This window comes from Myotis daubentonii, chromosome 21 (genome assembly GCF_963259705.1).
Source record: "Myotis daubentonii chromosome 21, mMyoDau2.1, whole genome shotgun sequence".
Taxonomy (NCBI): Eukaryota; Metazoa; Chordata; class Mammalia; order Chiroptera; family Vespertilionidae; genus Myotis; species Myotis daubentonii.
This window is the reverse complement of record NC_081860.1, coordinates 14,203,711-14,215,871: the sequence shown is the minus strand read 5'-3', so window position 1 is coordinate 14,215,871 and position 12,161 is coordinate 14,203,711. Positions and strand designations below refer to the sequence as shown.

The following is a 12,161-nucleotide window of genomic DNA, read 5'->3' as shown; positions in this document are numbered from 1 at the left end:
GTTTTTACGCGGCTCATATTTAACACAGATACGTGTTTGCATTAACAGCTGAAGTCTCTGTTTTTTTAACGTGTGCTTTTGCTCATCTCCGTAGGTTCATCAAGGCGTATAAGAAGTTTGGTCTCCCTCTTGAACGGTAAGCTGAGCAAAAGTTCCTAAGTTGCCTCTTTCATTACGTGGCAGTTCCTTTTTTTGCTACTCTTTCCATGGAAGGTCTGGCGCCTTTTGACAGCCTGACTTTTAGACATGAATGTATCCACATGCTCCGTATGACTTAGAATCAGGAGAACATATTGTAGAAGTAACTGTGCTTTGCTGTGGGGAGCATCGTGACGAGGGAAAGTAGCTGGAGAAAGGAGAGTGGGCACCAAAGAAGCAGACGAGGGCCGTTTTTTTTTTTAAAGAAGTTTTTTTAAAAACATATTTTATTGATTTTTACAGAGAGGAAGGGAGAGGGCTAGAGAGTTAGAAACATCGATGAGAGAGAAACATCGATCAGCTGCCTCCTGCACACCTCCTACTTGGGGATGTGCCCGCAACCAAGGTACATGCCCTTGACCGGAATCGAACCTTGGACCCTTCAGTCCGCAGGCCGATGCTCTATCCACTGAGCCAAACTGGTTAGGGCTGGGCCGTATTTTTTAAAATATATTTTTATTGATGGCAGAGAGGAGAGAGATAGAAGCATCAATGATGAGAGAGAATCACTGATCGGCTGCCTCCTGCACGCCCCACACTGAGGATCGAGCCCACCAACCGGGCATGTGCCCTGACCTTGATCTTCTGGCTCCTAGTTTGATGCTCAACCACAGAGCCACACCAGCTGGGCCACCATTGTCTTTGACATTACTTTATGGTCGATGCCAAGGCACAATTCTTTCTGATGGGAAACAAGGAACTTGGCCCTCAGTCAGCGTGGCAGGGTTCTCGTCGGTGAAGGAATGTAGGGAAAAGTGTCCTTGCAGGGGCAGTGGTATCGGAGACCAGTGGTATCTCATGTGGTGGTAGGAAGGTGGGCGCAGGGCCCTGAAGTGTCCCTTGCTGGTCTGTCCCCAGCCTGGAGTGCATAGCGCGCGACGCGGAGCTGGTGGATAAGTCGGTGGCGGACCTGAAGCGCCTGGGCGAGCTCATTCACAACAGCTGTGTGTCGGCCATGCAGGAGTACGAGGAGCAGCTCAAAGAGAACGCCAGCGAGGGTAAGTCCCCGGGCGGCCCCAGTGGTCCTCCCAGGCCGGCACCCGCCGCCCGCACTGGGGTTCCTGCCACTCCAGGGCTTGGCTTAGAAGAGGATGCAGGGTTGGATGATGACTTGAGTCATTCCGCACACGTGAAGCGCTTAGATGCGTGTCTGGCCTGCAATGTTCTCTACTATCGTTCATAAAGAAGTATTTGTGCTCTGGGATTTCCTTTTCAAGGATATTACTAAAGTAATAAAATTTTAAAAATATCTTAAATAGAGTTAAGTGTTTTCGGATGTGGGGTGTGTGTGTGTGTGTGTGTGTGTAACTTCAGTACCTTGAGTGATTTGGACAGTGACCCAAATGTGTGCTGCCATAGCACCCAGAATGCATCTCGAAGTAAACCTTAAACCCAGCGTTTCTCTCTCTACTCCCAGAATATAAAGGGGACTCACTGAAACTCCCCCCCCCCCCCGTACCTATGTGCTTTCATAGGTATTTTATATTTGTGATACAGTTGGAGGTTTTTTTTTAAAATTTTTGATACACGTGGAGTTTTTCCTAGTCTACCCAGTTTTATTTTCCCTGTGTGGCTGCTTTATGTCTCAGCACCATTCATTAAAATGGTTCGTCTTTTCTCCACTGCCTGATTTTCTTCTTTTAAGAACTTCTTAATGTTATGGATATAATAGTATTAGTGTCCTGTAAGTGGACGTTCGCTTTCCAGTCTGTTGCTCTACAGCGCTGTGGTAAATGATCCTATGTATGTACCCCATTTTGTACCATCCCATCTGATGAGCGTGGAATGAGAATCTGTTTTCTCTGAGTCTCATCAACATAATATTTTCAATTTTTTCTTTTTCCCCCCCGACCTGATAGGGTAAAAGTGGTATGTGTACATGTGTTTAATTTGCATTTCTATTATCACAAATGAGGTTGAGTATTTTACGTACTTTAGGAGCCTCTTGAATTTCCTTGTTTGCAAATTGCCTTGATCCAGAGAGGTTCATAGCTAAAAGCGAGAGGGGAGAAGGCGTAGTTGGTGCAGATTTGGGAATGAGTCCCAGGTTTCTGGTGTTCAGAGCAGGGCCTTTTCCATTGACCACCTCTGTTCCAACTCCCGTCAGTGTTGCTGGGAAGAGCATTTGCAAATGAAGTTCTAGTGGATTACAAAAGGATCCCCATGCAATCGTCTGTAATCGTAGTGCCATTTCATCGACTTACACGTCTAGAGAAGTGAGATCTTTCCTAACACTCTGAGCCCTCTTTCCTCCGACAAACCAGTGTCGTTCTCATGGGTTTATTTTAGCTTTGGTTGGAGTTGGCTGGATTTTATTCTTCCAGGATTGCTTTAATTTGAAACGAGGGATAGGGCAGCCTTTCCATGACATCTTTTATTCGTTTGAAATGTGTTAGGGATAAACTTGATCTCATATTTTTTTATAGAGACCATCTTTAAAGCACTTAAGTAACTTAGTTAATGGAATAGTTAAAAAAAAAGAAAGAAAGAAAGAAAATTCTTTAGTGCTAATTCCTTCAGAATCTCCTTTTGTTAATTTTACTAATTTTGGAACCAAAGCATAAAACAAATAGGAAGATTAAAGTATAATCGTAGACACTATTGTAATTGAGACAGTCTTTTTGCCCTATAGGTTGTATCTTCGATTAACAATAAGACAGAGAGAGATTGAGGGAGTCGGCGTTCAGGGATGGACTCATGTCTCCTGTGGAACTTGAGCAAATTCTTATTTAACTTTCCCTTTAGGGAAAGGACCAGGAAAAAAGAGAGGCCCAACAATCAAGATCTCTGGGGTGCAGGTGAACGTGAAATCCATTATCCAACATGAAGAGGAGTTTGAGATGCTGCATAAATCCATCCCTGTGGACCCTGAAGAAAAAAAAAAGTGAGTGTGTTATGTGCGCATGCTCGGGTGGTCGTGCTGTAGGACCGTAGACTGGAAGTTAGTTATGTGTAGTTCTGTAGTGTTTTTGTTGTCTTCTCTTTCTCTTTCTTTTTTTATTTTTTATTTTATTATTATTATTTTTTATATTTTATTGATTTTTTGCAGAGAGGAAGGGAGAGGGAGAGAGAGAAACATTGATGAGAGAGAAACATGGATCAGCTGCCTCCTGCACACCTCCTACTAGGGATGTGCCCGCAACCAAGGTACATGCCCCTGACCGAAATCGAACCTGGGACCCTTGAGTCTGCAGGCCAACGCTCTATCCACTGAGCCAAACTGGTTAGGGCTCTTTTTATTGATTTCAGAGAGGAAGGAAGAAGGGAGAGAGAGAAAAACATTAGTGATGAGAGAGAATCATTGATGGGCTGCCTCCTGCACGCCCCCTACTGGGGATGGAGCCTGCAACCTGGGCATGTGCCCTGAATCAAACCTTGATCTCCTGGTTCATAACTCAGTGCCCAACCACTGAGCCACACCGGCCGGGCTCGTTGTTTCTTTATCGTAGCAGAATACTTTGTGTTCATTTCCAAATCAGAGAGGCCTCGCCTCTGACGTCCTCCTCTTTTTGAAACCCCTGTAGGTACTGCTTAACCTGCCGTGTCAAAGCTGCGCATTTCGATGTGGAGTGGGGAGTGGAGGATGACTCCCGCCTCCTGCTGGGGATCTACGAGCACGGCTATGGGAACTGGGAGCTAATTAAAACGGACCCGGAGCTGAAGCTAACGGACAAAGTAAGTAACTCTGTGACGCCGGAGATTTCTAGAAGATTTCTTGCGTAATATTTTTACATTCGTTACTTATTTTTAACTATTTTCCGGAGGGGTGAGGCGGGGATCAGCTGGGAAATTAGCACAACAGCAAATTCCTGGGATTTCTTTATCCTTGGAAATGGTACCATCTTTAGTGGGCTGTTTACACTGTGTCGTGGACGAAGGTGATAGCCAGGTAAAAATTTTGGGGGAATTATAAGAGAAATCTTAAAAGTTCTGATTTTTATTGTAGGTCAGTCTCATTGCAACAAATACCAGGGGAAGGTTCTTAATAATAAAAGCGTCACTCCGCCTTAATTGCTGGCCCTTTGTTGGCCGTTGTATTGGAAACAACTGCATTTCTATTCCATACACAAGGAGTGAGCCACCTTGGTGTTTTTTGTGATGGAATTCAACGTTGGCCGTACTTCTCCCACCAAACCGAGCCTCCCACCCTGTCCGTCGCAAAGCGGGCTCCCAGCAGTCAGGCCGTGCTCAGTTGTAAGCAGGGGGAGCCGACTGGCTCCAGTTCGGGAGGATGTGCCCCAGGTGGTGCTCCCGGCACGTCGAACAATGCTCATCCCACACGCGGTGCCCTGAGCGGGTGACAGCACCCTGCCGTTAGTGCAGACCAAATCCACTGTGGCCTGAGAGGTCCCACCGTGGCCGCAGGGCCAGCTCCTGTCCGGGCACAGCTCCGTGTCTCCGGCCATGCTCTAAGAAGCATTTTCAATCTAAAACGAAGCTTTAACCTAGCTCCAGGGATTCCCTGCTCCTGGAAGGAGGAAATCCGCGACGGCTGGGATGTTCTAGCAGATGAAGCCAACGAGCCCCTCCTACCTGAGTTGTTCTACCCTGTTAACAGCACAGGTAGGAGCCAGTGGGAGAGCTGGATTTCTCATCCCATTTTGTAAAAACGAGAACGGCTCATGAGGGATTGGCAGCGGCTGGGAGCCATGGACATGAGATAGGAGCTGAGGCTGTGTCTGTATTCCGGGCGGGTGGGGCGGGAAAGGACTGCGCAGTTCTCGGCCGTCTCCGTTGACCCTGATCCACTAACCGGGACGCGGGTGGCGGCGGGCGCTTCTCTCCCTTTGCTGTTGAAGATCCTGCCCGTGGAGACCGATAAGAAGCCGCAGGGGAAGCAGCTGCAGACCCGAGCCGACTACCTGCTGAAGCTGCTCAGGAAGAGCCTGGAGAAGAAGGGGGCGGTGGCGGGCGGGGAAGAGGTGAGTGCGGCTGCCGCTGGGCGGCTTGGGGCTCTGAGGCTCCGGTCCTGCAGGTTGGGGGGTGGGGCGGCGGGCAGGCGCCCCCTGCGGCCGCTGCCCAGATGGAACCTCTCCCGTCAGGTGCTGCTTTTTTTCTTTTTTCAAATAAGTTCCTACTGATTTCAGAGAGAGGAAAGGAGAGAGAGAGAGAAACATCCATGATGAGAGAGAATCATGGATCAGCCGCCTCTTGCACGCCCCACACTGGGGATGGAGCCCGCATCCAGGCATGTGCCCTGACTGGGAATTGAACCGTGACCTCCTGGCTCATAGGTCGACGCTCAAACACTGAGCCACACCGGCTGGGGTCAGGCGCTGCTTTTGAGGTCCGAGTAGTGATGGTTGGTTGGTCATACTGGGAGCGTTCAGTTAATTACTGACCTAAGCATCTTGGCAGCTTGCTGACAATATGGCCTCAAGAGCCCCCATCGCTCTCAGTGCCACCCGGTTCAGACATACTGCTGCTTCTTTATGCCGCTGCCTGGATTTTGGAACATTCCAGTAACTGTCTGAATACCACCGGCTTTGCCGGAAGTTACTCCCAACTCCCAGCTGCTGGTCCTAACGGGCCCAGGGATGAAATGGGTCATTGGAACCCACAGTTAATGCAACAGTGGGACTTCCTTAGGCTTGCCTTACCTGCTCAGCGAAAAAGACCAAGTGAGTTACTAGTGACTCATCTGCGCTGTGTCTTCTTTCATTTTCCCAATTTTTCGTTTCAGTGCAGACCTAGAAAGATGGCAGGCACGGTTACGAGATGATAAGGAGCATCCGGTACTGGCAGCCTATGTGTGTGCTCCTTGAGTGCTCCTAGAGCTATGTCATTGGTGTTAACGTCCCTGTCTTACAAACAAAATGAATTTTAGGGGAAAAAGGTATCCCAAACCCATGCCTTGACCTTTTTCGTGTAATAGTATCACATAAGTAGTGTCATTCTCCAGGTAATACGTTGAGTGTATACTGTCAGTTACGCCCTAGAGAGAGAGAGATTAAGAACATGTTTATACTCGCATTAGATTTGATTGAGTAGATAAACACCTTTTCCTTATTTTTAGATACTGAGTGCTTCTGGGTGTTTTTTTGTTTTTTTTAAATGATTTCAGAGAGGAAGGGAGAGGGAGCGAGAGATAGAAACGTCATTGATGAGAGAGAATCCTTGATTGGTCGCCTCCTGCGCGCCCCCTACTGGGGATCGAGCCTGCAACCGTGGCATGTGCTCGGACTGGGAATCACACGGAACCATGACCTCAAGGTTCATAGGTCAACGACCCCCAACCACTGAACCAGCTGACCGGGTCCTGGTTTTCTCTTTTAATGTTGCTATTACTGTCTTTTGCGAATTATCTTTATACATACGGTGTTTTTCCTTCATTTGAATGATATCTTTGGGATGAATTCCAAAAAATGGACTCCGTAGGCTCAAGGCAGTGGGTGTTTTTCTGTGGCGTAGGCTGTGTGAGGCCTCCAGCAATGCTGGTTGCGCCCCTTTGAATTTCTCCTCTGACTTACGCGGCTGCTGCTGTTTCAAAGGCTCACCCGTGGTACTTGGCCGTGCTGGTGAGGGGCTCGGTCTGCAGCGTTGTCACCCTTCCTCTCCGTCTCCAGGCCAAGTTAAAGAAGCGGAAGCCTCGAGTGAAGAAGGAGAACAAAGCGCCCAGGCTGAAAGATGAGCGGGGGCTGGACGTCCCGTCCCCCAGGCACTCTGACAACCCGTCCGAGGAGGGGGAGGTGAAGGTGAGGCTGCCGCTCAGCGCGGGGCTGGTCCTCAGGCGGCACTTGCTGTGCGGGTGGCGCAGCACCACTCAGATAACCTAGACTATGCCTGTCCTTTCCTGACCGGAGAGGGAATGCCGCCGTTCCTCCAAGTCAGCGACTGCACCTTCACAGATAATGGACGTGACTGGAGAGCGCCAAGGGGGGGTCTCAATGCTAAGTGGCAGCTGGCACTCAGACTCACTGTTGGGGCGATAGGCAGTGGTGGGGGCGTACCGGGAGCTCCCATCACGGGGCAGCCGCTGCGCGGCTCAGTGTGGCGCTGGGCCAAACGAAACTCACCTGTGAGTCGGGATTGGCCCAAGGCGGCCAGTTTGTAACCTCTGGTCTCAGCCAAGTGGAAAGTAAACCAGCTTCCTTGAGGGAGTGGCAGCCTTCCGGGATTTTATTTTGTTCCTCTTGGAAATCCTGCTTTGAGATTAGCTCCAAGGCAGTGAGCAGTGGGCCCGGGACTAGATGGATTTGAGTCACGCAAACACGAGTTCAAGTACAGAACTCCCACAGATCGCTAGCTGACAGCTTTCTAACCGCGGGTCCTCGGTGTTGTCTGTCTGTGAAATGGGAATGATCATGCCTGTGTTGAAAGGTTGCTGTGAGAATTAAAGAGACCATAGATGTAAAGCCCCTGCTGGCTCCCCTGGGCATCCCCAGAGTTTAGGGTTGTGTGCGTGCTTGCAGGCCGTGTGCTGGAGAACACGCGTCTACATGTAGGTGCCCTGGGGAGCCACAGGGGGCAGTGCTGCCTTCCCCGGGAAGCGAGCGAGTCCATGGAAAGCGTGCGGCCTTACCCATAGCCCTGCTTGTGTTCTAGGATGATGGCTTAGAAAAAAGCCCCATGAAAAAGAAACAGAAGAAGAAGGAGAACAAGGAGAACAAGGAGAAACAGTTGGGTTCCAGGAAAGACAAAGACGGGGACAAGGAAAGGAAGAAGTCGAAAGACAAGAAGGAGAAGGTACCTGCGTCATTCTCCTTCCTGAGCTGCCCGTAGCCTCTGACGTTCGTCTAGGATTTAGAAACAGAACAGGGCGGATGGCCCTGGAATCACCATCTCTTTAAGGGTCCGAGAAGGAAGGGGCACGGCTGTCAGCGTGAGGCCTGTACCTCTGCCTGCAGAGAGAAGGGAGCGTGAGGTTTGGGCAGTTCTCTCAGACAGAAGGCCTTGCTTGCAGTGTTTCTACATGTTTCAGAGGGGAAGTGTGAGTGAGAGAGGACAGGTGAGAGAAATGTGCATTTACAGGGAACTGCTTAAGGCACTTTTCACATTCATGATAGAAGAGCACAATCCACAGATGAATTTGAAGGGTTCAAGATTCAACCCAAATACCATCAAGAGTTAAGCTTTTGGAATAGAATTGGGTGAAAAGCCCTGCTGTTATATAACCTCCCTTTGGGGGTTTTATGAAACTCATTCCAAGCCTCAGAGTTCTGGTACAGGGTTGCATGTATGCTTGCTGACTTCTAATGAAGTTACTATGCAATTAGCCCCTAGTCATCGTTAAAACAGACGAGTAAATGCTATAATTCTACCATGTAGTCATAGCCCTAGTAGATTTCTTGTGAGCACCTTTGGGACTTTTGTGCATGTAAGAGCCATGATAAAATACACATCAGACCAGACGGAGAGGTCTTTCTCACTTAGCACTATATCGCACACAACTTTCCAAGTGAATAAATAACATTTTTCGTAGATAAGATCCTGTCTGGTTATAACAGCTTGGAAACAGTTTACATCTCCCCAATCAAAATTGCTTCCAAATTTCTAATGCTATAAACCATCCTGTGACGGATGCCTTTGTATTTATGCTTCCCAGAAGTACCTTATTTTAAAAAGGGAAATATTTCAAAAATAAAAGAATAAAGGACGATGTAAAAAACATCCACATATCCACTACCCAGATAGTATAGCTTCTTTTGCTACATATTATGTGATCACAAACAAAGCATAGTATTTAATGTTTTTAAATGGCCATTCATGATGCCATTTTATATGTACTTATATATATATATATATCTCCACTCTTCGGCAGCCTTTCATGGGCAAACGAGATTGATCCATTTGGATTTGTGCAGATTCAATCATTCATAATATTTTCATTAATAAAAATGTCTAGAGCAAAGTGTATATTCATTTATAAGCTGTTAATAAGCATTGCTATATGTTACTGTACCAGATCTCTACCAAGTTACACTCTTAGTCCCTTGATGACATTTTTGTGCATTTTATGGACGAGGGAACAGAAGCCAAAATAGCACCGATGAATCTGCAGTTAAGATGGGGTACGTTTGGAGGCAGAAAGGGAATGATACGTGATGAAGCTATCAATCATGATTTCCCGGAGGACTTTATTTTACTTTTTTTAAAAAAACATGTTTTTATAGAGAGGAAGGGAGAGAGAGCATCAGTGATGAGAGAGAATCATGGATTGGCTGCCTCCTGCACGCCCCACACCAGATTGAACCTGCAACCCGGGCATGTGCCCTGACCGGGAATCGAACCGTGACCTGGTTCCTAGGTCGACGCTCAACCACTGAGCCACGCCGGCCGGCCTGTTGTACCTTTTTTCTAGACCGAGTCCATCCCAGTTCCCTGCTCTAGTGCTGAGACATAAGAGGGAAGTCCAAACTGCAAGGCACGACTGCACACGTGACAGTGACTCCTTGTAACTCTTCTTTACAAGCCTAAAAGTGGTGATGCCAGATCTTCGAATAAATCCAAGCGATCTCAGGGCCCCGTGCACATCACCGCAGGAAGTGAGCCTGTCCCCATTGGCGAGGACGAGGACGATGACCTGGACCAGGAGACATTCAGCATCGTAAGTCCTGACACGGGTCCGGTGCCCCGGAGCTCTGTCCCATCTGCAGGTTTTATTTTTATTTATTTACTTATTTATTTTTAAAGTCTATTTTTATTGATCTCAGAGAGGAAGGGAGAGGAGAGAGAGAGAGAGAGAAACATCAATGATGAGAGAGAATCATGGGTCGGCTGCCTCCTGCACGCCCCACACTGGGGATCGAGCCCACAGCCCGGACAAGTGCCCTGACCAGGAATTCAACTGTGACTTCCTGGTTCATAGGTTGACGCTCAACCACTGAGCCACACCGGCCGGGCTGATCTGCAGGTTTTAAAGCTCAGAACATAAAATCGAAGCCCCTGCTGTCCCTCACCCTAAACCAGCGGTTCTCAACCTGTGGGTCGCGACCCCTTTGGGTGTCGAACGACCCTTTCACAGGGGTCGCCTAAGACCATCGGAAAACACACATATAATTACATACTGTTTTTGTGATGAATCGCTATGCTTTAATGATGTTCAATTTGTAACAATGAAAACACATCCTGCATATCAGATGTTTACATGACGATTCATAACGTAGCAACATGACAGTTATGAAGTAGCCACGAAAATGATTTTATGGTTGGGGGTCACCACAACAGGAGGAACTGTATGAAAGGGTCGCGACATTAGGAAGGTTGAGAACCACTGCCCTAAACCCATGCCTTTCCTTTGGTCCCTCCCCAGAAGTGACCACGATTCTAGACTCGATGATCATCCTCACGGGGGATTTTAGACTTTTACGACGCATGTCTCTAAAGACAGGAATAGTTCCCAGAACAGCCAGGCGGTCTCTCTCTGCTTTCTGTGTATTTTCACTACAATAATTACATGACGTAGGCAATTGCCTCCATTTTACATGTTAAAGAATAAGGTGGAGAGAGTTAAGGGGCGTGTCCTGGGTCACAGAGCTACAATGTGGAGCAGAGACTTGACCCAGGCAGTTTGGCGAGAGTGTGGGTCCTGGCCCATCCTCCCACACAGCCTCCATGTGTCCATAACAGCGTATAAGATTACTCTCCACCTTGGGAAGTTTCATGTCAAGGCCACACTGCGTGCGTCCTGTAACGGCTGCTTCTCCCTTCGATCTGAGTTACGATTTCTACACTTGTATTTTTTCTCCTCTTGACGGACATGGGGGTTCTCACAGATGTTTACCGCTACACGTAGGCTGCGGTGAAATTGTCAACATTTTCTTGTGCCCCGTGTGAGAGCTGCTCTAGAGCGCGCGGCTTGAGCAGGAGCTGGGAGTGGCATTGGGCACGCGCGCCGGGCACTTGGTTAGATGTCGTAGAATTACTCTTCGAGGCCATTGTAGACGTTTGCACCCCTGGCGGGAGTGTGAGTTCAGATCGCTTTCCCAGTCTCAGGAACACTTGGTAGTTTCTGACTTCTTAATTTTGCTCCTCTTCTAAGGGTATGAAATGCTGCCTGGTGTTGTAATTGCTGACTTATTTTCATACTTATTGGGCATTTGTGTGTGTAATGAATTGCCTGTTTGGGGTAATTTTTCTTTCCTTTTCTGTAGGAATTCTTTTTTTTCTTTTTTTAATATATTTTACTGATTTTTTACAGAGAGGAAGGGAGAGGGAGAGTTAGAAACATCGATGAGAGAGAAACATGAATCAGCTGCCTCCTGCACACTCCCCACTGGGGATGTGGCCGCAACCAAGGTACATGCCATGCCCTTGACCGGAATCGAACCTGGGACCCCTCAGTCCGCAGGCCAACGCTCTATCCACTGAGCCAAACCAGTTAGGGCTGTAGGAATTCTTTGTACATTCATGATGCTAACCTTTTATCTGTCAGTCCTTACAAGTATCTTCCAGTTTTTGGTATATTTTAAATGCTGTCCTTTTTGTAAATCGACAGACAACACTGAAAAATAAAGAGGTTGTAAGTGTACATACGGCTGCGGGAATTGCCACAATGTTGGTGGAAGGGGGTTGGAGGGTCGTGATCGTGTCACCTGCCTTACTGGCTCATTGTACCAGATGCTCGGGCTGACAACCATGACCTACAGGTTTTGTGATCATTTCCTCCTAAGCTCTTAGTTTTGTTTTTATGAAGCTCCTTGTTCTTGGACATTGGACTCTGGTTATCTGATGGCTTGGTAAGCCTCAGGGTCTCACCTCTCTGATTTGTTTTCTGTTGTTCCTGTTAGATACTTCCTTAGAGGCTCTGCAGCCCTAGCTGTCTGCTCACATTTAAAAGTGGAGACTAACCCTCCCACTAGGGGTGCTGAGCATGTGGGCGGGGCTTGATGGACTCCGAGCGTGTTCATTGGTGGGTGACGTGGTGGGGCTGCTTCCTGGGAAACTCACCTGGGTGTCTGTCACTGTCTGGGTATCTCTTTTTGTTGTTGTTGTTAATCCTCAGCCGGGGATAGTTTTCCATT

At 48.0% G+C, this 12,161-nt stretch overlaps 1 protein-coding gene across 6 annotated transcripts in view; it reads left to right on the top strand.

The window, feature by feature from the left end:
- Positions 1 to 12,161, top strand: part of CHD2 (chromodomain helicase DNA binding protein 2) — a 90,404-nt gene that overhangs the window by 63,991 nt on the left and 14,252 nt on the right. For 5 of the 6 annotated variants that reach the window (XM_059678312.1, XM_059678309.1, XM_059678310.1 and 2 more), the window contains 8 exons: positions 95 to 136; positions 1,057 to 1,196; positions 2,944 to 3,082; positions 3,723 to 3,873; positions 4,998 to 5,120; positions 6,765 to 6,893; positions 7,744 to 7,884; positions 9,611 to 9,745. In XM_059678312.1, the coding sequence (XP_059534295.1) occupies positions 95 to 136; positions 1,057 to 1,196; positions 2,944 to 3,082; positions 3,723 to 3,873; positions 4,998 to 5,120; positions 6,765 to 6,893; positions 7,744 to 7,884; positions 9,611 to 9,745 (1,000 nt within the window). Of the gene's footprint in view, positions 1 to 94; positions 137 to 1,056; positions 1,197 to 2,943; positions 3,083 to 3,722; positions 3,874 to 4,997; positions 5,121 to 6,764; positions 6,894 to 7,743; positions 7,885 to 9,610; positions 9,795 to 12,161 lie in introns of all 6 variants that reach the window. The other variant, XM_059678313.1, reaches the window with a different exon arrangement.